Here is a 24,474-nt window from a genome sequence, read left to right as displayed (position 1 = left end):
CATCTGGCCCTGGGGATTTATCTGCCTTCAATCCCTTCAATTTACCTAACACCACTTCCCTACTAACATGTATTTCGCTCAGTTCCTCTACCTCACTGGACCCTCTGTCCCCTACTATTTCTGGAAGATTATTTATGTCCTCCTTAGTGAAGACAGAACCAAAGTAATTATTCAATTGGTCTGCCATGTCCTTGCTCCCCATAATCAATGCACCTGTTTCTGTCTGTAGGGGACCTACATTTGTCTTTACCAGTCTTTTCCTTTTTACATATCTATAAAAGCTTTTACAGTCAGTTTTTATGTTCCCTACCAGTTTTCTCTCAATCTTTTTTCCCCTTCCTAATTAAGCCCTTTGTCCTCCTCTGCTGAACTCTGAATATCTCCTAGTCCTCAGGTGAGCCACTTTCTCCGGCTAATTTGTATGCTTCTTCTTTGGAATTGATACTATCCCTAATTTCCCTTGTCAGCCACGGGTGCACTACCTTCCTTGATTTATTCTTTTGCCAAACTGGAGAGACAGAGGGGTGTAAAGTGAGGGTAGAAGCAAAAAGTACTAAGGAGACAAAAAGGTACAAAGATCAGAGGGTGATGGATGGGTCAAGGATTTTCCTACGAAGGAAATGAGTACAAACTGCAAAAGATTGGGATTAGAATCTTGTTTTTATGCAATAAGCAACAGAAATTTTGCATTTGTTCATTGTAAAGTTTCAGGAATAGTTATTACCTTTCAACCATCAGGCTCCTGAACCAGTATGGCTAACTTCACTCACCTCAACAGTGTATCGATTCCACAACCCATGGACTTACTTTTCAAGAACCCTAAAACCCATTTTCCTAGTATTATTTATTATTTTTTTGTTTGTACATTTGCAGTCTTATTTTTAAATTTCTCCATTCTTTCCTTTAATATCTTCCAGTCCCACAAACCTCAGACCTGTGCTCTAACAATGCTGGTCTTAAAAATCCATTTTTGTTGCTCCATCAATGTATGGAATTCTCTCCCTAAACAGCCTCATCTCAAAATTTGTATTGCACTAGTTCCAATTAATTTTTACTACCATCTGCCACACTTCCCTCAGGCTCTTCAAGCAGAGTTTAGAAAGTGGTAGAGCTCAGTAAGATACCACGAAAATCAAAAGGCAACAAATGTGCTTAAAAGAAGAAATTGTCACTGCTGCCACAGTGAGACTTTATTTTCTCATTTGTGCTTACACTGGAACAAGGACAAAATCAAGAGTGAAAACATTGACAAGAGAAAATCTGCAGATACTGGAAATTAAATTCAGGTTTATAGGAGCAGCACTTGGTTAACAAAGTTGTATTCTAGAATTAAAAAAAAATCTGTCATTCATACAACTTCTACAGCTTTGCAAATATATAAACTAATATTTTACAAGAAGGGAAGAATGATTAAAGGTGCCAAAGTCCAGTGGCCCCGCTTCATAGAAAAGCAGGCAAATGAATTTAAATCCAATGGCACTTGTCAAGTTCCAAACTGATGGATCACCATTATTGGTTAGGTAGGTGCTTCTAATACCCAAAAGGCCAGCACTCACTTGATTAACACAGGGCAGGGGGTCGATGGCTGCTGCATTACAAACACACTTAGGGAGCCCCCTTTCTGGGTGAAAGGTGCTGGGATAGGAGGAATAGAAACTTTAAAGTTCGATTTCTTAAAAAATTACAAGTAATTGATCAATCTTGAGATGGTTAGCACTTGTTGCAGAGATTCTTAAACCATTTGGAGGTGGGCAAGAGAACACGCCTGTTCTCAATCCTGCATACAGCACTTTCTTGACAAGGGAGTGTGTTGCTGGTAGATTGACAAATTAGCCAGACTCTTCTGCTGTTCATGGGGTGGGATTTGGGTGCTGTGCCTCACTTTGTCTCCCCCTGATTTGCTCATGTGATAGGATTTTGAGTCTGCACTTCTTTCTACCTCCCCTATTTGGCTGGGATTTCACATTTAATTGTGTTAATTCTCCATCACAGTACTGAGTACCCAACCACAGGCTGAAGTCTGATAAGCTTCTATTTAAAAATTAGGTGAAGTTGTACTGATTGGAATAAACTGCTTCCCATTTTTAAGTAGATAACAGTGATGTGAGCTGGTGTGTAGATCACAAAATAAATCTTATCGGTTTCCATCCTGCATTGTCATTCAGGCAATCAAGTTGAGGACATTTGGCTCTGATTATTTCATTCCTGAGACTACAGTTGTGTGGCAACTGTACAAAGTTGAGAACTACCCTTGCAATCAAATATATAATGAGACACTAAAGAAAATGGTAACTTAGGAAAACAGAAAAGGGCAGGTTTTATTAAAATAAAGATATATAAATACAAAATTTCCCACTGATAGCACAGAAAAGCACTTTTCCTTTGAAAAAGATCCTCGAGCACGCTGTTTGTGTTATTTTATCACATTATCTCTCAGCCACCCTAAAGCTTTAGTTAAAAAAAATTCATTTTTAAGGTTTCCCCCCCACACAGTTTAGCCACTGATTGTTTCTTTTTAAAAACATAATTATGCAAGTCAGCTTAAAAAAAGGGGTAAGGGCCAACACTTTTTATGTAATATACACTTGTTTAAAAACTAATGAAAACAATATATACAGCCAAAGAGTCTGTAGTGTTCTGACATCATCTGGCCAAATTTCAAAGGTGCCTAAGCCAAGCCAAATTATGTCAAGGATGCTTGATAATACTGGAACAATGAACTGATATCGCTATGGATGCAGCTATTATGCTGTAATAGACTATGCAGGATCTGGTAGTTAACAATTAAAAAGAAAGCAACAAATGATTGATTCATGGGAAAGGAGTAAAAGTGGGGTTTGCCCTGTGTTTAATAAGCATAAGTTTTGCATTCAGAGTGCATCAGATGGAGTGCGTTACTATTGAATGGTACTTCTGTTATACCCCACACACATGGTCAAACATACTGCAAAAGTGTTCAGAGTACTTTGTTAATTTTATCTGAAATCATGATTCATATTTCCAAACAAGAGAAAGTCTGCAGATGCTGGAAATCCAAGCAACACACACAAAATGCTGGACAAACTCAGCAAGCCAGGCAGCATCTATGGAAAAAAGAACAGTTGACGTTTCAGTCCTGCCAAAGGGTTTCGGCTCGAAACGTTGACTGTACTTTTTTCCATGGCTGCTGCCTGGCCTGCTGAGTTCCTCCAGCATTTTGTATGTGTTGTTCATAATATCCAAGTTTTCAAATGGTTTTCTTACATTTAGCAAAAAGGAATATGTACTTCCAATGTCAACATCATGTATGGCTTTTGTCAGTGAACATGTGATTTCAGAGAACCATTTATATAATTGAATATACACACTAAACTATGTGCAAACATACCTACACTCCATTCAGGAAAATGCTTCGTTATTCAGGCTTACATGAAGCGCTGCTCTTCCAGAAATGGGATTTATAAAGTTTACCAAATTCCAAGTCTCATCTTGCAACAAATGCCCAAGTAAAGCTTTGTTTAGTGAGGAATACTCACTCCCAGAAAAGATCTCATTGCCTGCTGAGGAATGCAGCTTCACGTTGCAATTTCAAAAACATGAAATCACCCCCATTAAAAACCTAGTTAGAGAAAAGAGCCATATAACATGTGGGAAAATAAAATGACAAACTGCATGATTTTAGAGGAATATTTCCTGTCACTTTAACCAGCTCAGTCTAGTTCAATAAAACCTGACAATGGAAAATGTGAACCTCTCAGCCCAGGTCTTCACTTAGTGTTAAAACAAAAGTATGTTTGAGTCAGAGTGAAGTCATGAGGGTGGAGAACAAAGACTAGGAGCAATGATAGGAATGTAAACAGGACTGAGCTGTGGTGAAGGTGAGGTGGACAGGGAGCAATTCACAGTGAGCACATCAGTCCATCTCTGTCAAGTTACACTTTCTTCGAAATTCTTGCCCACGCTCATGGATCCACTTGTTTGACACTGCAAAACAGCCAAATGGACAATGTGTCAATAAACAATGAAATTTCTCCACTCCCTTAGCAACCTGGATCCTGCTTCACAGGCAAAATCACTCCTGGTCATTCCATTCGACCATCCTTTAAATAAAATCACATGGTTTAAGTTAATACATTTTTATTTAGAGATATGGCACAGTAATGGGTCCTTCCAGCCCAACGAGCCTGTGCCACCCAATTATATCCCTGTGACCAATTAACCTACTAACCTGGGTGACTGGAATGTGGGAGGAAACTGGAGCACCCAGAGGAAACCCGGTCAGTCACAAGGACAGCAGACGAACTCCTTACAGACGGTCACGGAATTGAACCCGGCTAACTACTGTGCTGTCCTGTGCTATAGCATACAAGACCACCAATTGTTTATACCACAGACTGCAGCCCAAATGTTTATATATCTTACCCGGAAGTAGCTTCAAACCTAGTACGCAGTCCTTTGCAGCTTATCAGATGCGGGTTCACCCATTTTACAGTTCAACCACAACAGAGGAGTTGCTGCATGCTTTAATTTTGATGAAGACAAGTATTCACTTTCTTAAATATGGCTCCTTTATCCTGGTGGAGGTTGGCCACATCCAGCATTGTTTTAATATATGGAGTATGCAACGATTTAGCTACTGGGATGAAAAGCTTTAGGAATACAAATCCCATTGACCCTATAAATACTGGAATTCTCAAAACTGAAATTCATCAGTATAATTTGGGTGCAGTGACTGATATGATTTATTAAATTATGCAGCCTAATTTTAAAATAATTAATTTATGGAATATGGGTTTCACTGACCAAGTTAGTTTTTGGTTATTGTCCAGTCTAACTGTCCTGGGCCTAAAAACCATGTAAAGACATTTCAGATGGCTAGTTAACTTTCACCACAACATTGGGGCCAGGAAACTGATACATCTAATTCTTGTTACCTACTGCTGGTGGCCTTTGAGGTATCCATGTTTTTATTATCAATGTCCCCATTTCTTCTAGATAACAAAGGCACAGAAGAATGGCTTCTTTCCTTCCCTAAAGGACTAGTAAACTGGGATGGGTGCTTAACAGTAACTCAGTCATTTCATGTTAACATTTCAATCACACAGAATTAACTTAATTCCTACATAATCATTTTTAGGTCACACAACACAATCATTCATTGCCCCATTCAATCCTTCACAATGTGAGCTGGAAGAAGATAAATATCCAAAAGAGGAATACAATTTCTAATTACACATTGAACAGTGATACCAGGAATGTACAGTTAATATACACTGGAATATAGTGAGCATCACACAAAAACCAGAAGTAAAAATTGGCTATAAAAATAACTGAATTTGTCATAGGTATCTTGGTGGCCTCCACACTAGTCCCCATCTTGCACGGTCACTCAGTTTCTGAGGATGACCTGTTCTAGGCAGATTTACAGCTGTGCCATATTCTTTCCCTTTCTTGATGATTGACTTAATTGTACTCAAAGGGATATTCAGTGACTTGGAAATTTTCCCATTTCCATCTCCTGACCTGTGCTTTTCAATAACCTTTTTGCAGAGTTGCTTGGAGTGTTCTTTTCTCTTCATGGTGTAGTTTTTGCCAGTATACTGACTCACTAGCAGTTGTACTTTCCAGATACTGGTGTATTTTTAATAAAGTCAATTGAAACCTTGACTGCATACAGGTGATCTCCATTTAACTAATTGTGTGGCTTCTAAAACCAATTGGCTGCATCAGTGATGATTTGGTGTGTCATATTAAAGTTGGTGAATCCTAATGCAATCAATTATTTTGTGTTTGATATTTGTAATTAATTTAAATTACTTTATAGAGATCAGTTTTCACTTTGACACTAAAGAGTCTCTTTCTGTTGATCAGTATTTAAAAAAGCCAAATTAAATCCACTGTGATTCAATGTTGCAAAACAATAAAATATCAAAACTTCCAAGGGGTGAATACTTTTCATAATCACTGTAATATAGCAACATATTATAAAGCAAGTTCAGTAAGACACAAATTGTGAAAAATTCTCCTCTTCAGTGAGAGATGTTGGTGTTACTGGCAAGTCCAGCAGTCAACACTCAATCCTAATTGCTCTTAAAACAGTGATGATTGTTGTACTGCTGCTGTCCATGTAATGAATGTACTGGTCTCATTGCTGTTTGGTAAGAAACTCTTGAAGATATTTTAACCCAGCAACAAAGTAGGAGCAACTACCGTATTTAAGTCAAGAAACTTGGAAGTGGCTGGTGGTATTCCCATGCCCTTGCTATTTTGCTTTTTTTGATGGTAAAAAGGTTCTGTTAAAGATTCATTGATATACGATCATCTGTATCCTATCTGGATGCTCTGCCTAAGACCCAAATAAATTGTAGAGAGTTGTGAATACAGCCCAGTCCATCACAAAAATTAGCCTTCCCTCCATGGATCTACACTTTCTGCTGCGTTGGGAAAATTGCCAACATTATCAAGGACCCCTCCCACCCTGATCATTCTCTCTTCTCTCCTCTGCCATCGGGCAGAAGATACAAAAGGTTGAAAATATTTACCAATGGTGCTCAAGGACACCTTCTACCCTACTGTTACGAGTCTTGAACAGTCCTCTTACAGTATATACAATAAAGATGAATGCTTGATTTTTATTGTATGTTTCCACATTACATCAAAGACTGAGTAGTTTTAGAAGACTCACTGGGATTGTATTGTTTGACCTCAAGCTACTTACAGTACTACATCATTTATTCTAAAAGAGAAAGATGTGGTTACTATCTGCTATGTTGCATTGTGTCTGGTACTACTAAGTAAACAGTAAGATCTGAAAGTTCAAGATTTTCATTTGTGACTAAAACACAGAACACATCAGCACAGTACAGGCACTTCAGACTATGATGTCATGCCAACTTTATAACCTACTCTAAGATCAATTTAACCCTTCCCTCCCATGTAGCTGTCCACTTTTCTATCACATCTACATATCCTCCAAAACTGATGATGAATACTAGTGTACTCACCCCATTTGTTTCCAACTAATACTGGACAAGCTGCATGCCGTGTGCTGTAGTCACCTTCTCCACTGGGAAACAGATTGTACCAAAACACTGCTGTGCCCTGAAAGACAAGTACCGGATAATTGGTATATTATTGTCACATTTACTGAGATACAGGGAAAAGCTGTATTTTGCATTCCAGAGAGATGAATATATCAAGGTAGTACAAGGGGAAAACAATCTGTGACATTCACCAGGTGCATTGCATTCAAAGGGTCCGAAATATTGTTGGGGATCCCTACTACCCAACCCACAATCTCTTTGACACAGTACTGTCAAGGAAGGAGGTACAGAAGCATCAGGATGAGGACTGCCAGACGGGTTAAAAGCTTCTTCCCCAGGCTGAGAGACTAATCATTACCTTGCCACCACTGAGGTCTCGTCACTAGGACAGTGAGCTGTTTACTGTTTAGCTGTGCTGTGCACTTCACATGCATTTTGAATTATATTCCACTAACTTATTTGTGGTAATATTTTGTTTTATGTTCTGTGTGTGATAATTGGATTGTGGGTGCACTGTGGTCTGGAGAATGCTGTTTCTTTTAGTTGTGTATATGCACAATCAGATAACAATAAACTTGAACCTGAAAAGCTAAACCTAGTGTTGCCGTGCACAGAGTCAAATAAGGTGCAAGGGCCAGAAGGCTGATTGACAGATTATGAGTTATGTTTTAAAGTTCAAAGTAAATTTATATTCAAAGTATATCACCATGTACTACCATATCTTCTTGTGAGAATTTACAGGAAAATGAAATGCAATTGAATTTATGAAAAATTATACATGAAGTCTGACAAACACCCAATGTGCAAAAGAGGACGAATTATGCAAATAATAAAAAAGTAAAAAAAATACTGAAAACAGGAATTGTGAAGTCCCTGAAAGTGATACATAGGTGAATCAGTCCAGTGACGAAGTGAGTGAGCCAGATGGTTGAGGGGTAATAACTGTTCCTGAACCTTATGGTGTGGGGACCCAAAGTCCCTGTAACCTCCCGCCCATGGTATTTTGTGACATTTTAAGCAAATTTGGCAAAATAACATACACACCGAGCTAAGCACATTGACCCAAAAGCAATTCCTTTGAACTTTTATTGAATACATGTATGCACACCTGCAGGATACTTGGAACTTTCTTCCTTTTTTAAAACTGGAGATACACTTGTAGGTTAATTGGTTACTGGAAATTACTCCTCATCACATTAGTGGCAAAAGAGTCTGAAGGGAAGCTGACAGGGCATGCAAGGGAAACAGCAAGTAGCAGGGCTACAGGATGGGAGGGGGGGGTAAGGATTGAGACTGTTCAAAGTTCAAAGTAAATTTATTATCAAGTCCCCCTATACAACACCGAGGTTCATTGTTACATGGACATACTCAGTAAATTCATAGAATCATAACCATAACAGAATCAATGAAAGACCGCACCAGCTTGGGTGTTCAACCAATGTGCAAATACAAAAAGAAAATAATAACAACAAATAAATAAACAATAAATATTGAGAACATGAGATGAAGAGACCTTGAAAGTGAGTCCATAGGTGGTAGGAACATTGCAATGATGGGGCAAGTGAAGTTATCCCCTTTGTTTTAAGAGCTTCATGATTGAGGGGCAATAACTGTACCTGAACCTGTTGGGATTCTTCTGCCAAATTGGACTTGATGGGCTGAAGAGCAACTTCATTATAAAGAGTAAACCAATCATATAAATACAGCATACTTTATCTATAATTATACAAACAAGAATTTAATTGGAAAGAAAATAGTCTTATTTTGAACTGAGTATGTTAATTGTATCTTAAAACTCAATGTCAGATAAATTCCTGGAGCCTGATCAAGCATATCCTAGGACACTGTGGGAAGCTAGGGAAGATGCTGCAGGGTTTCTTGCAGAGATGTCTGTGTACAGCATTGAAACAGGCCCTTTTGCCCAAAATCCAAGCCGAAGATGCCATGTACCATCAATAGCCATCAGTGAGGTACAGGCAGACTGGAGGGTGTCTAAGGTTTTACCTTTATTTAAAGACGTCTACAAGGAAAAGTCAGAGAACTACAGACTTATGAGCCTAACATCAATGGGGGATAAATCACTGAAGGGTTTCTGAGAGATAGGATCTACTCAGAAACATAGAAAACCTACAGCACGATTCAGGCCCTTTGGCCCATAAAGCTGTGCCGAGCATGTCCTCACCTTAGGAATTACCTAGGGTTACCCATAGAGCTCTATTTTTCTGAGCTCCATGTACCTATCCAGGAGTCTCTTCGAAGACCCTATCGTATCCACCTCCACTACCGCCGCTGGCAGCCCATTCTACTCACTCACCACCCTCTGTGTAAAAGAACTTACCTCTAACATCTCCTCTGTACCTACTTCCAAGCACCTTAAAACTGTGCCCTCTCATGTTAGCCATTTCAGCCCTGGGAAAAAGCCTCTGACTATCCACATGATCAATGCCTCTCATCACCTTATACACCTTTATCAGGTCACCTCTCAACCTCTGTCGCTCCAAGGAAAAAAGGCCGAGTTCACTCAACCTATTCTCATAAGGCATGCTCCCCAATCCAGGCAACATTCTTGTAAATCTCCTCTGCACCCTTTCTATGGTTTCCACATCTTTCCTATAGTGAGGCGACCAGAACTGAGCACAGTACTCCGTGGGGTCTGACCAGGGTCCTACATAGCTGCAACATTACCTCTCAACTCCTAAACTCAATCCCATGATCAATGAAGGCCAATGCATCATATGCTTTCTTAACCACAAAGTCAACCTGCGCAGCAGCTTTGAGTGTTCTATGGACTTCGACCCCAAGATCCCTCTGATCCTCCACATGCATTTGAAAAGGCAAGGACTGATAATGGATAGTCAGCATTGTCTTGAGTAGAAAATCATGCCTCACAAATTGGGTTGAGCTTTTTTTTTTGAAATGAGTTGACCAAGGAAAAAGGTGAGAGAAGTGCAATAGTCAATGTCTATGGGACTTTATTTGTTTTTTTAAGATGCAACACGAAATAGGCCCTTCTGGCCCTTTGAGCCACGCTGCCCAGCCATCCCTCAATTTAAACCTAGCCTAATCACAGGACAATTTACAATGACCAATTAACCTACCAACTGGTACGTGTTTGGACTGTGGGAGGAAACTGGAGCACTTGGAGGAAACCACATGGTCATGGCGAGAACGTAGAAACTCCTCACAGACAGTAGCAGGAGTTTAACCTAGGTCGCCTGTACTGTAAAGCGTTGTGCTAACCACGCTACCGTGCCACTAGTGTTTTGACAAGATACCACATGGGAGGCTCGTCCAGAAAGTCACGTGGGATTCAGTGCAATCTAGCCAATTGAATATACAATTGGCTTGATGGTAGGAGACTGAGGGTTGTGGTGGATGGTTCTTTTACAGACCGGAGTCCTGTGACCAGTGGTGTGCTGCAGGGTTCAGCGCTGGATTCACTGTTGTCTGTCATTTATATTAACTATTTGGATGAGAACATAGGTGGCATGGTTACTAATTCTATCAATAAAATTAACAAAGATTGATGAAGTTTATCTGTGATAATAATGATCCAATGGGCCAGAGAATAGCAGATGGAGTTTAATCCTGAATTGGCATTGCAATAAAACACTGCATCCACAGTGACCATCATCTACAGCTAGGCTCAAGCTGCATATATTACCAATAGAAAATGCTGCACTCATGTCAGTGCTGTCACTTGAATGAAACGCCAAACATCTGTGCAGAAATAAATCATAATTTTTAATATTCCACTGTGTCAAAGACAATGGCTTTCCAACAAATGCTACTGCTCGTTGACTCCATTGCTTTCAGAAAGGTTCCCGCTTTTCTTGGCTACGTTTATCATGCACAACAGATGATGTTTGACCCTTTTAGATTAAGTGTTTAGAAAAGTCTGAAATGATTATGGTCTCTTTATAAATAGCAGTATTACTTAAAAATGTTCCCTATCTCCCCACTAGAGAGAGAAAAAATTGGCAGCAAGAAGCTGTATCAAGACTGGAAAACTGGTTCTAATTGATGTTAAATGTATTAAATAAAAATAGTAGCTACAATACCATTGTGGCAGGAAACTTACATAATAAAAACTTCTGAAAGCTCTCTTGAATATTCCTCCTACTCTTCCTTATTTTGCTTTTCTAATGTTATTCTATATTTAAGGAAAATAATCCACTGCCTTGCCTTCATCCATTTTCCCGCTAAGATACTCATTAAATCCCCTTAGTCTGTGCTAAAATAACCGACAGAAACTGAGTACCATGTTATTTACAAGGCTACTCTTAACTTTTAGAGAAACTTTTTACTTAAGAGACAGACAAAGAGTCTATAGAACTGGGGCAAAAACGCAGTGAAGTTATGGATTACAGAGGAGGAGGTGCTTGCTATCTTGAGGTAAATTAGGGTGGGTAAGTTCCCAGGACATGACAAGGTGTTTGCTCAGACCTTGTGGTAGGCTAGTGCAAAAATTGCAGGGGCCCCAGCTGAGATATTTAAGGTATTGTTGAAGTTGTATAAGACGTTGTGAGGCCCAATTTGGAATCTTGTTAGCAGTTCTGGTCACCTACCTATACGAAAGACATCAATAAAATTGAAAAAGAGTACAGAGAAAATGTACAATTATGTTGCCAGGACTTGAGTGAATGGATGAATAGGTTAGAACTTTACTCCCTGGAGCGTCGGAGAATGAAGAAAGATCTGATAGAAGTATACAAAGTTGAGGGGTATAGCTAGGATAGAGGCAGCAGGCTTTTTCCACTGAGGTTGGGGGAGACTAGAATTAGAGGTCATAGTTTAAGGATGAAAGGTGAAATGACTTCTTCACTGTGATGGCAATGAGAGTGTGGAACAAACTACCAGCAGAAGAGGTGGATGCTGGTTCAATTCAACATTTAAATGAAGTTTAGATGGGAAGGGCGTGGAGGATAATCATTCATGTGCAGGATGATGGGACTAGGTAGAACCATAGTTCGGCACAGACTTGAAGGAGCCCAAGAGCCTGTATATGTGCTGTAATTCTCTGTGCTATAAATAATGGCTATTATAATAAATTCCGCTGAAATCATTAATTTTGTTTCCGTAGCCACAAGTGCTCAGTGCTTCCACTATTTTGGCTCTTATTTCAGATATCCATCATCTCTGTTAGCTTGCTCCAGTGCTCTCTGAAATGCTCGTCTTGCTGGAACACAATGAAACAAGGACTCAATGATCAAGTAGATTTGCTCAAAAACAAAAATTCCAGGTTCTAGCTATCTTGCTTTAATTAGACAAATGCTTTGAACAGATGTGACTGTTGAACTTGTGACATGGCCTGCTAACAAAGACTGTTAGGTGGGAGAGCACATGGGGGAGAGAGGGGGAGAGAGGGGGAGAGAGGGGGAGAGAGGGGGAGAGAGGGGGAGAGAGGGGGAGAGAGGGGGAGAGAGGGGGAGAGAGGGGGAGAGAGGGGGAGAGAGGGGGAGAGAGGGGGAGAGAGGGGGAGAGAGGGGGAGAGAGGGGGAGAGAGGGGGACGAACATATGTGTGAGGCAGAGGAAGCAGGTGTTTGCACAGGCCTCCTGGCTGGAAAAGGAGAGAGATGTGAATCAATCATACCTTTTGTGGCCAAACAGCTGCTCCTACTTCAGGGAAAACTGTGGCTCCTCCGGCTGCTACATCACTCATCTGGCAGAATAAAGGCAGAAAATTAGTATCAGATAATAGTGAGCACAGGAAAAAAAATGCTCGACACTGCTCGGAGTACAATGAAAGATAGTCCCGGGTTCATAGGATTAATACAATTTCTCCAAATAAAAATTAATAGACCACACTGCCTTTATTCCAGATGTTTGATATTTCGGAATGTAGGATGCGAACTTTGAATTAGATAATTAAGGACCATGTGTGTCAATGGTTCAAATGCATGGATTCAGTCCACTCTCTTTCTGCCAATTTTACCAGAAAGAATTAAGGAAAAGGGAGCACAGAGCAGAATTTCTATTAGGAAAAAAAAAGGGGCTTATAAAACACACAGATTTTCTAGGAGTGGGGAGACCTGAGTCCTTCTTGCTTTAAAAATATATGACCTTGACTCTTCAAGACGTACCACATATTATCTATTTCCCTTAAGTTAGCCTTACACTGCAAAAGATTCTCTCGGACTGAAAAGATTTAAATCTTACTCAAGTTAAATGAATATGGCTCTGTACTATGCTAAGGCACACACATTTTACCTACTTTCCTTAAACTACACTCACACCACAAAATAAATGACGGGGACACAATATTCAACACCTGATTCTGTTGTGGGCTTTTTTGCCTTTGTTGGCAGGACGGGAACCACTCCAAAACAGTGTTTCAGGTGGTGCTGAAAATAAACCCTGTGCTTCTGCCAATTCACCAAAAATTATCTTACATTGTTGTAGACTTCATTACTACTTCTACTTAGGCACTTCTGTCTAATTAAAAGTTTGTTTTACAAAGTTGAAAGGATGTTGTAATGTGTTGTGAGCTTAGGACAAATGAAAAGTATATTTTCTTGCTGACTTGCAGTTATTAGTTGCCAGTAAACAGTACAAGTTATCTAGCTGTCTGCACGAAAGCTAGGTTGAATCCTTGCAGCGATGAACACAGATTGTTCAAGTTTTCAGTAAAATGTGTTTAATATACGTAATGTGGTAAAGTATCTCAACTTCTTTATAGGAATGTTTAATCAAAAACTGGTATCTATCCCAATCAAGATTTTAGAGCAAATGACCAAAAGTTGTCAAAAAAGTTACCTTAAGGAAGTAGAAAAGCTAAGGAGTTTAAGGAAGAAATTTCAGAGCCTAGGGATCTGGTTGTTGAAACTATAGTTGTCAATAGTACCACAAATAAATGCAGGAATATTCAAGGAGTCACACATAAAAGAGTACAGATATGGTAAAAAAAAGTTGATAAATTTAAAACAAAGCATTGTTTAATCAGGTAACGTAAATCAACAAGTATGGGGGGTGATGGGCGCGGGATGGACAAAGGTGAGGATAATAAGGAAAACTAGTTAGGAATGAGTTGGAATTATCATTATTTAAATGTAGACAAAAGTGGCAGCTAATTTATGTATGACAAGGTCCCAGAAACAATAGGGAACAATTAAATAAATAATGTTTTCTTTACTGGGTTTCATAGAAATAAATTTATATAGCACAAGAGACCTTTCAGCCGATGTCCCTGTTCTGATTACACTCTGCTTTTGTACGATGACAAATAATTAGGTGACTTTAAACGAGAATGGTTGGGGGGAGGGAATCAAATTAAGGAGACTAGGAGAGGGAAGGTTGATGTAGGGGAAAAGGAAGAAAAAGATAACAAAGTTGTTTGCTCAATTAAGGATAAACAGAGAGTGGGAGGTGGAGAGTTTCTTAAATGCATCTATTTTAATGCTAGGAGCATTGTAAAAAAGGTGGATGAGCTTAGAGCATGGATTGATACCTGGAAATATGATGTTGTAGCTATTAGTGAAACGTGGTTGCAGGAGGGGTGTGATTGGCAACTAAATATTCCAGGATTTCGTTGTTTCAGGTGTGATAGAATAGGAGGGGCAAGAGGGGGAGGTGTTGCATTGCTTGTCAGAGAAAATATAACAGCAGTGCTCTGGCAGGATAGATTAGTGGACTTGTCTAGGGAGGCTATTTGGGTGGAATTGAGGAATAGGAAAGGTGTTGTGACGCTTACAGGGGTGTATTATAGACCACCTAATGGGGACCGAGAACTGGAGGAGCAAATTTGTAAGGAGATAGCAGATATTTGTAGTAAGCACAAGGTTGTGATTGTAGGAGATTTTAATTTTCCACACATAGACTGGGAAGCCCATTCTGTAAAAGGGCTGGATGGTTTGGAGTTTGTAAAATGTGTGCAGGATAGTTTTTTGCAGCAATACATAGAGGTACCAACTAGAGAAGGGGCAGAATTGGATCTCCTGTTAGGAAATGAGACAGGGCAGGTGACGGAGGTAATTGTTGGGGAGCACTTCGGGTCCAGTGATCACAATACTATTAGTTTCAGTGTAATTATGGAGACGGATAGGACTGGACCTAGGACTGAGATTTTTGATTGGAGAAAGGCTAACTTTGCGGAAATGCGAAAGGATTTAGAAGGAGTGGATTGGGAAAATCTGTTTTATGGGAAGGATGCAACAGAGAAATGGAGGTCATTTAAAGGTGAAATTTTGAGGGTTCAGAATCTTTATGTTCCTGTTAGGTTGAAAGGAAAGGTTAGAAGTTTAAGAGAGCCATGGTTTTCAAGAGATATTAGAAACTTGGTTCAGAAAAAGAGAGGGATCTTCAATGAATATAGGCAGCTTGGAGTTAATGAGGTACTCAAGGAATATAAAGAATGTAAAAAGAATCTTAAGAAAGAAATTAGAAAAGCTAAAAGAAGATACGAGGCTGCTTTGGCAAGTAAGGTGAAAATAAATCCAAAGGGTTTCTACAGTTATGGTAGTGGCAAAAGGATAGTGAGGGATAAAATTGGTCCCTTGGAGAATCAAAGTGGACGGCTATGTGCAGAGCCAAAAGAGATGGGGGAGATTTTGAACAGTTTCTTTTTTTCGGTATTCACTAAGGAGAAGGATATTGAATTGTGTAAGGTAAAGGAAACAAGTAGGGTAGTTATGGAAAGTATGACAATTATAGAAGAGGAAGTACTGGCACTTTTAAGGAATATAAAAGTGGATAAGTCTCCAGGTCCGGACAAGATACTCCCTAGGACCTTGAAGGAAGTTAGTGCGGAAATAGCAGGGGTTCTGACAGAAATATTTCAAATGTCATTAGAAATGGGGAAAGTGCCGGAGGATTGGCGTATTGCTCATGTGGTTCCATTGTTTAAAAAAGGTTCTAAGAGTAAACCTGGCAATTATCGACCTGTGAGTTTGACGTCAGTGGTGGGTAAACTGATGGAAAGTATTCTTAGAGATGGTATATACAATTATCTGGATAGACAGGGTCTGATTAGGAACAGTCAACATGGATTTGTGCGTGGAATGTCATGTTTGACACATCTTACTGAATTTTTTGATGAGGTTACTAAGAAAGTTGACGAGGGTAAAACAGTGGATGTTGTCTATATGGACTTCAGTAAGGCCTTTGACAAGGTTCCACACGGAAGGTTGGTTGGGAAGGTTCAATCGTTAGGCATTAATATGGAAGTAGTAAAATGGATTCAGCAGTGGCCAGATGGGAAACGCCAAAGAGTAGTGGTGGATAACTGTGTGTCAGCTTGGAGGACGGTGTGTAGCGGTGTGCCTCAGGGATCTGTACTGGGTCCAATGTTGTTTGTAATATATAACATAGAATAGTATAGCACAGTACAGGCCCTTCGGCCCACAATGTTGTGCCGACCCTCAAACCCTGCTTCCCATATAAGCCCCCACCTTAGATTCCTCCATATACCTGTCTAGTAGTCTCTTAAACTTCACTAGTGTATCTGCCTCCACCACTGACTCAGGCAGTACATTCCATGCACCAACCACTCTCTGAGTAAAAAACCTTCCTCTAATATCTCCCTTGAACTTCCCACCCCTTACCTTAAAGCCATGTCCTCTTGTACTGAGCAGTGGTGCCCTGGGGAAGAGGCGCTGGTTATCCACTCTATCTATTCCTCTTATTATCTTGTACACCTCTATCATGTCTCCTCTCATCCTCCTTCTCTCCAAAGAGTAAAGCCCTAGCTCCCTTAATCTCTGATCATAATGCATACTTTCTAAACCAGGCAGCATCGTGGTAAATCTCCTCTGTACCCTTCCCAATGCTTCCACATCCTTCCTATAGCGAGGTGACCAGAACTGGACACAGTACTCCAAGTGTGGCCTAACCACAGTTTTATAGAGCTGCATCATTACATCGTGACTCTTAAACTCGATCCCTCGACTTATGAAAGCTAACACCCCATAAGCTTTCTTCACTATCCTATCCACCTGTGAGGCAACTTTCAGGGAATCTGTGGACATGTACCCCGAGATCCCTCTGCTCCTCCACACTACCAAGTATCCTGCCATTTACTTTGTACTCTGCCTTGGAGTTTGTCCTTCCAAAGTGTACCACCTCACACTTCTCCGGGTTGAACTCCATCTGCCACTTCTCAGCCCACTTCTGCATCCTATCAATGTCTCTCTGCAATCTTTGACAATCCTCTACACTATCTACAACACCATCAACCTTTGTGTCATCCGCAAACTTGCCAACCCACCCTTCTACCCCACATCCAGGTCGTTAATAAAAATCACGAAAAGTAGAGGTCCCAGAACAGATCCTTGTGGGACACCACTAGTCACAATCCTCCAATCTAAATGTACTCCCTCCACCACCACCCTTTGCCTTCTGCAGGCAAGCCAATTCTGAATCCACCTGGCCAAACTTCCCTGGATCCCATGCCTTCTAACCTTCTGAATAAGCCTACCGTGTGGAACCTTGTCAATGATCTGGATGATGGGGTGGTAAATTGGATGAGTAAGTATGCAGATGATATTAAGATAGGTGGTGTTGTGGATGATGAGGTAGGTTTTCAAAACTTGCAGAGAGATTTAGGACAGTTAGAAGAGTGGGCTGAAAGATGGCAGATGGAGTTTAATGCTGAAAAATGCTAGGTGCTACATTTTGGTAGAACTAATCAAAATAGGACATACATGGTAAATGGTAGGGCATTAAAGAATGCTGTAGAACAGAGGGATCTAGGAATAATGGTGCATAGTTCCCTGAAGATGGAATCTCATGTGGATAGGGTGGTGAAGAAAGCTTTTGGTTTGCTGGCCTTTATTAATCAGAGCATTGAGTATAGGAGTTGGGATGTAATGTTGAATTTGTATAAGGCATTGGTAAGGCCAAATCTGGAGTATTGTGTATAGTTCTGGTCACCAAATTATAGGAAAGATGTCAATAAAATTGAGACAGTACAGAGGAGGTTTACTAAAATGTTGCCTGGGTTTCATCTCCTAAGATACAGAGAAAGATTGAACAAGTTAGGTCTTTATTCTTTGGAGCGTAGAAGGTTCAGAGGGGACTCGACAGAGGTGTTTAAAATTATGAGGGGGATTGATAGAGTTGACATGGTTAGACTTCTTCCATTGAGAGTGGGGAAGATTCAAACAAGAGGACATGGGTTGAGAGTTAGAGGACAAAAGTTTAGGGGTAACATGAGGGGGAACTTCTTTACTCAGAGAGTGGTAGCTGTGTGGAATGAGCTTCCAGCAGAAGTGGTTGAGGCAGGTTCTATGTTGTCATTTATAGTTTAATTGGATAGATATATGGACAGGAAAGAAATGGAGGGTTATGGGCTGAGTGCAGGTCGGTGGGACTAGGATAGGGTAAGAGTTCGGCACGGACTAGAAGGGCCGAGATGGCCTGTTTCTGTGCTGTAATGGTTATATAATTAATTTATCATCTCACTCTCTCTATTCATCCAGTGGAACACCTGGTTCTGCTTTGTACTGCCCCATGAAGCTTTGCTAAGACTGTATATTCATGAAAATCCTGCTGTGTTACAGAAACTAAGTGCAGGCCAATTGTACAAATGTTTCTACACATCCAAAATCCATGTGTATGTCAGTGTTTATTATTGTACAGAGAATTACTGCTTTAGCACTTTCAAAAAGCTGGCCAAACTTTTGATCATTAGTCCATTTTTTGTAATCTAGCTTTAGGTTGGAGTTGAATTCTCCTGTGTTTTACACAAATCCAGAAATATTTACATCAAGATTCCACAGATATGCAAATAACAGACTGAAGCCAAGATTCAAAATCAAATTTAAGTACCAGGAGTAATTTGGCTACAGTAGACTAAAAGGGTAAGACAGTAAATGACCAATGGCCAACTACTGAAGGATCAATACATAAAAGAAATACTGATCCCTTTAATGGACAACCACCCCACTGCCCAAGAAAAAGTAGTCCAGTCATGGCTAACATGAGAAGTTTAAAAATAGAACTAGATGATGGAAAAAGTTTAGAATGTTGACAAAAAAGAACCAGAAATCTATGAACTGGGAAAATTGCAGAGCTCAGCAAAGGAGGGAAGCAAATAGAATGTTTGAATAATTCAGTGAGAAAAACAATACAAAAATGGTAACAGTGAGCCTTTGGAAGTTTTTACTCAACAGTTCTATAAATGTTCAGTCATTCGATATTTAATATTATTTTCAGTTCTGGATATTAACAAAATTAAAGAATACGTGCAGTGGATTCCAGTTAACTGGGCCATCGGTTAAACAGGGCAGCCAATTATTTGGGACAACACTTAAAGAACAAAAATCAAGAAAATAGCCAGGATTCCCTTCATTTATTTGGGACACTGTGCCACTTAATTGGGTCAGGAGCTTACTGCCAAACAGTTTCTAACTAGCATCAGTCACATGCACTTGTGCGGCAATCAGACGCTAACGCACTTTTAAATATTGTCAATTGCATGTGTTTGTGTGAAAGCAGCAGTGATTTTTGTCACTGATAGTTGGCAAGAAATAAGCAGTAACTCGACTGTTCAGGGACTGTTTTGCTCATTGTGGTTTCAAGCATCCAGGTTTGGAGATGCAAGAAATGGCTGGCAGTGAAAATGAAACAATTTCATTACTTCAACAAGTTAGGTAACTACAAAGAATTTGAAGGCATCAATAATCATCTAGAATGTTACAATGAAAATGAAAATTTGGAGGATGCAATCGAAAGTATTCTATGAAGGCAGTCCATTATCTGAACTAGGTGTTTGAGCTGATTTTGTTCATTTACAGTTAATCAAAAGAATGCAGCAGCATACAATAAATGAATTTCTCCATCAATAAATAGTAGGAACTAATATACAGTTCTATAGTAGCATCGGTACTTTTTTTTATATACCTTTTTAATCACTTCCATGAAACTTTGGCTAATTGGAGCAGCTGCTTAATTGGGCCAAAATGTCCTGGTCCTGATATGTCCCAATCAACTGGAATCCCAGTTAGATGGTGTTGAGGCAAAAGATCAACCATGTTCTTTTTGAACAAAACAGACATAAGGTGTTGGAATAGCCCTCTTTGAGTTGTATTTTTGTTTCATAATGCAACTGACAACACTGCTGAATTAAACTTTGAAGCAGGCAAAATTCTTGTTCTTACATAGAAAACAAAACAGAAGGCCAAGATGTGGGCTGACTAAAAAGTATAAAGAAACAACGTATCCAATGGAAAGATCAGAAGTCCTCAGTGCATAATTTCCCTGGTGTGCCTGGTACCAGAAAAACCCTGCTACTCAAATAAGAATGATAATTGTACCAACTGACCTCAAAATGCATTTGATGACCTTGTTCCATCCTATGGGCCAACAATCATATATTCTTTACATTTTTTTTTGGCGTGTGCCTGCGTGCGTGCGCGTCTGTGATGATGTCTTTTTCATGGCTTTTACAAGGGAGGGAGAGAGGGAGAGAGGGAGAGGGGGAGAGGGGGAGAGGGGGAGAGGGGGAGAGGGGGAGAGGGGGAGAGGGGGAGAGGGGGAGAGGGGGAGAGGGGGAGAGGGGGAGAGGGGGAGAGGGGGAGAGGGGGAGAGGGGGAGAGGGGGAGAGGGGGAGAGGGGGAGAGGGGGAGAGGGGGAGAGGGGGAGAGGGGGAGAGGGGGAGAGGGGGAGAGGGGGAGAGGGGGAGAGGGGGAGAGGGGGAGAGGGGGAGAGGGGGAGAGAGGGAGAGAGGGAGAGAGGGAGAGAGGGAGAGAGGGAGAGACTGTGTGGCGCACCGCTCTTCACACAGACATTTTCACAGTATTTTTCCCTTTATTTTATGAGGTTGAGTTGCAATCTTGACACTCAACCCGGCTTGAGTGGACCTGACTGGTTTCGAACCCGGGAACCTCCGCTCCCAGGTCCGGCGCCGATGTCATTGCACCACCAGCCGGCCCCATATATTCTTTACATTCAGACCTAATCACCAATGAAATAGCTTTCAGCATCTTGGAATTTCCATCCTATCTTTATGCTTATTTCCATACTTTCAAAACACCAACTCTTCAGTCGCAAGAGACTGAAGATGCTGGAGACTGGATCAACAAGTCCAAATGAAGGTCTTGACCAGAAAAGATGGTTGTCCTTTCCTGCCATAGATGCTGCCTGGCCCACTCAGTTCCTCCAGCATCTTGTTTGTAACTCTTCAGTCATACTGTTGCTCAGTTACACAATCTTCTTACCAACTTCATCCTTGGATTCCCCTTGGCTTAAAAAAAACTTTGATAATATCTTCTATAGTAGCAGAAGAAGAAACTAAGGATGCAATTTGTGTGGTTCTGCCAAAGTCCTGCACTTTAGGAAATCAGAATCAATGTGGAATGTTAAAGCTCTTGTAACGTGGCAGAATTTTGATAAACATTTCTGCGGGGTCACTATGGAATGAAGCAAAACAGGATCAGGTGGGGTAGAATGGAGAAAAGTTAAAGTGAATTGTTAATTGTCTCACATTAACAATTAAAATACAACTTTTATTTTGATGCACAAACAGGAAATAAAACTGGTTACTTACTGGACGCAAAGGTTTTCTTAAATTCGTAGGCAATGGTTCACATAAAATGGATCTTAAATTAATGGATCTTAAATTAATTGATCCTCATCAACCAAGCACACAACAAATACTTTACTTACGTAAAATAACCAGGTAGCAATCCTGTTCCCAGTGCCCAGTTCTTTAAAAGCATCAGGTTCATCTTTCTATAATAAAACCAAAGAATCTTTTATTATTGCTGTTGCAATGTCTATTCTCCAACCACAATATGCTTCTTTTCCAGCGCTAAGAATCTCTTAATGGATTTATATACAATTCCTTTCTCTACTCTTTAATGAGAAATGCTAATGCGAGAATACTTCCACAGCTTAATTCCCCTTTCCATAAAGTAGCAAATAAAGCAAATACACATAGACTTTCATATTAATTTTCTTGCAGAACTCAATTTGAGAGTCATGGCAATTCTTTCTAGTAGCACAATGCAGGGCAAACAAAATTAAGGGATGCACCATAATCAATTACACATCTTCCATCCAGCCATTTTGAATTCAACAATTTCAAATAACCAGCCTTTTGTCAGAACTGCTCAGTTCTGATTCAAGATCATTAGATCTCTTTCCATAGTGTTATTTCACCTGCTGTGTATTTCTAGCATTCTTTGTTATTTCAGATTTCCAGCAATATGTTCTGCAATGTATAATTTCAAAATTGTTTTATTTTCTGCCCTCAATCATTCCCCCAAGTAAAGACTGTTCTAGGTAGATCAATTATGATTATCAAGCTTTAAGCACCAGATAGCACCAACAACACTTCTATCATCTGGATTCTTTTGTACTCCGCCCTATCACAGATATTCCCCCTTGTACTAGAAACTCAAAATGGGCCCGTTTTCTCTCTTTTTCAGTTCTGATGAAAGCCTTCAATCTGAAACATTAAATCTATTCCTCTCTATAGATATGCGGGAGCTACCATCTCCCGTTTATGCTTTTGAAGTAAAATACTACTACTACGACAACGTCCACTCAGGCCTAGGGGGCTGGCGTCGGGCACGATTACGGAAGTAAAATACTCTATCATATTAAAGTGGAGGATAATTATTGTTAGGTTTTTCCTCATTCAAGTCATCCATCCATGCACCTGATACCCCATTAAAACAGACACAACAACATTCTGAACATGTTGAAAGAGGTCCACTCTTATTCAAGAACAGACATTTTAATACCATCATACTTCATTGATTGTAATCCCTAAAGTTATTATTTCGGGAAGCATTCCTTGACTGGAATACATAGGATAACCAGGAGGAGTTCCATGACCCCAACAAATAACTAGCAGAACAAAGAATGAAGGTGGGATAAAAACCTTCAGCACCTTACCAGTTAGTATAGCTGGGATGTAAAATAAAGGAGTTACAACACTGAATTTTAAAAGTTTCATTTTACAGTACAATTACTGTTTTCCTTTACTGCATTTACTTTATCAGACTTAAACGTCAAAATCATAAAATCATTGCTCACTACAAATCTTACTGAAAAATCACATCAAGCATTTTTATGATTTATAATGGATATAAATAATCATCACAAACATCAGTAACAACAGTTTACAAATGGCTTAAGTTCCAATAGCCAGAACTCAGCTTTCACAGGTGCTGAACTCAACCAAATTAATATATTAAAAGACCACTGTTGATGGCTTTACTCTCAGTGGCCACTTTATTAGGTACATTTGCTCTTTTCTGCAAATATCAAATCAGCCAATCATGTGGCATCAACTCAATGCATAAAAGCATTCAGACATGTTTGTTGTTCAGACCAAACATCAGAATGATGAAAAAGTGTGATTCAAGTGATTTTGACTGTAGAAAGGTTATTGGGGCCAGACGAGGTGGTTTGAGTATCACGGAAACTGCTGGTCTTCTGGGATTTTCACACACAACAGTCTCCAGAGTTCGTGGAGAATGGAGCAAAAAACAAACCAAAAAAAATTTTTTTTAAGAAAATCGATGAACGTCGGTTCTGTGGGTGAAACTGTCCTGTTAATGAGAACTGTCAGTGGCTGATGGCCAGACTGGTTCAAGCTGACAGGAACTCAATAACTACGCATTACAGCAGTGGTGTGCAGAACAGCATCTCTGAACGTACGAGTTGAACATTAAAGTGGATGGGCTACAGCAGCAGAAGACCACACTGGGTTCCAGTCCTGTACCTAATTAAGTGGTCACTGAGTGTACATGGCATATGTTGGTCAGGCTGTTCTGCCATTCTCAGAGAACACTGTTCAAAGCATCTCTCTCATAACTGACAGCATCTTTGTTTTACAGAACAAGGTTAAGGATCGAATGATTAATGTAGCTCATACATAACGTTCAAAGAAGAAACAAAACCCTTAATGAGCAAGAGTACAGTAATTTTGCAGCACGCATCTGGAATATAGCTGTTCATTCTACCAATACATAAAACAAGTTGGTCAGCATTAATGGGCAACATTGCTCTACATCCATTTAAGAATGTATCACTGCATAATGAAAATTAGCTCATTGGAAAAAATTATTTTAACATAATGATAAAGAATTGCCAATCTAGTGAGAAGTAAAAGAAATGAAACCCAGTAATGATCTCACATAAACATTACAATGGTTAAAGCATATAGCATTAGGTACTTCTCAGAGGTGTTGATAAATGGGATACACCTGGAGACACTAATCTATATATTAATATATATGGAGATTGACAATGCCCTTCATAATTCTCTCAGGAAATTAGCAAGTCAAAAATATGGTGTATTCCAATTTAAAACTTATCTCTCTTTTGCAAAATAAAAACATCTTTCCATCTCACTAAGAATTTAGCTACATGATAAAAGATAGTTTATATTGGCTCCTGAAATTACTAAGACAAACCAGTCACCAAGTTTGCAATGATAAAATGTTCCAACTTTATGCTGATCAATCAGTTTGATTTTCCCAAATTAGGTGCTTCCTTTAGAGT

At 39.8% G+C, this 24,474-nt stretch overlaps 1 protein-coding gene across 7 annotated transcripts in view; it reads right to left on the bottom strand.

The window, feature by feature from the left end:
* Positions 1-1,133: 1,133 nt before the first annotated feature.
* p4ha1a (prolyl 4-hydroxylase, alpha polypeptide I a) overlaps positions 1,134-24,474 on the bottom strand; it is a 102,682-nt gene continuing 79,341 nt past the window's right edge. For 5 of the 7 annotated variants that reach the window (XM_063070552.1, XM_063070553.1, XM_063070554.1 and 2 more), the window contains 4 exons: positions 21,625-21,690; positions 12,617-12,685; positions 6,984-7,080; positions 1,135-3,963 (listed from right to left, as the gene is read on the bottom strand). In XM_063070552.1, the coding sequence (XP_062926622.1) occupies positions 3,893-3,963; positions 6,984-7,080; positions 12,617-12,685; positions 21,625-21,690 (303 nt within the window). In that variant the 3' untranslated portion in view covers positions 1,135-3,892. Of the gene's footprint in view, positions 3,964-6,983; positions 7,081-12,616; positions 12,686-21,624; positions 21,691-24,474 lie in introns of all 7 variants that reach the window. The other 2 variants (XM_063070551.1, XM_063070550.1) reach the window with 2 other exon arrangements.

The sequence above is a fragment of the Mobula hypostoma genome, chromosome 18 (assembly GCF_963921235.1).
Source record: "Mobula hypostoma chromosome 18, sMobHyp1.1, whole genome shotgun sequence".
Classification (NCBI taxonomy): Eukaryota; Metazoa; Chordata; class Chondrichthyes; order Myliobatiformes; family Myliobatidae; genus Mobula; species Mobula hypostoma.
Note: the sequence above shows the minus strand (reverse complement) of the source record. Positions and strands in the feature narration are given on the sequence as shown.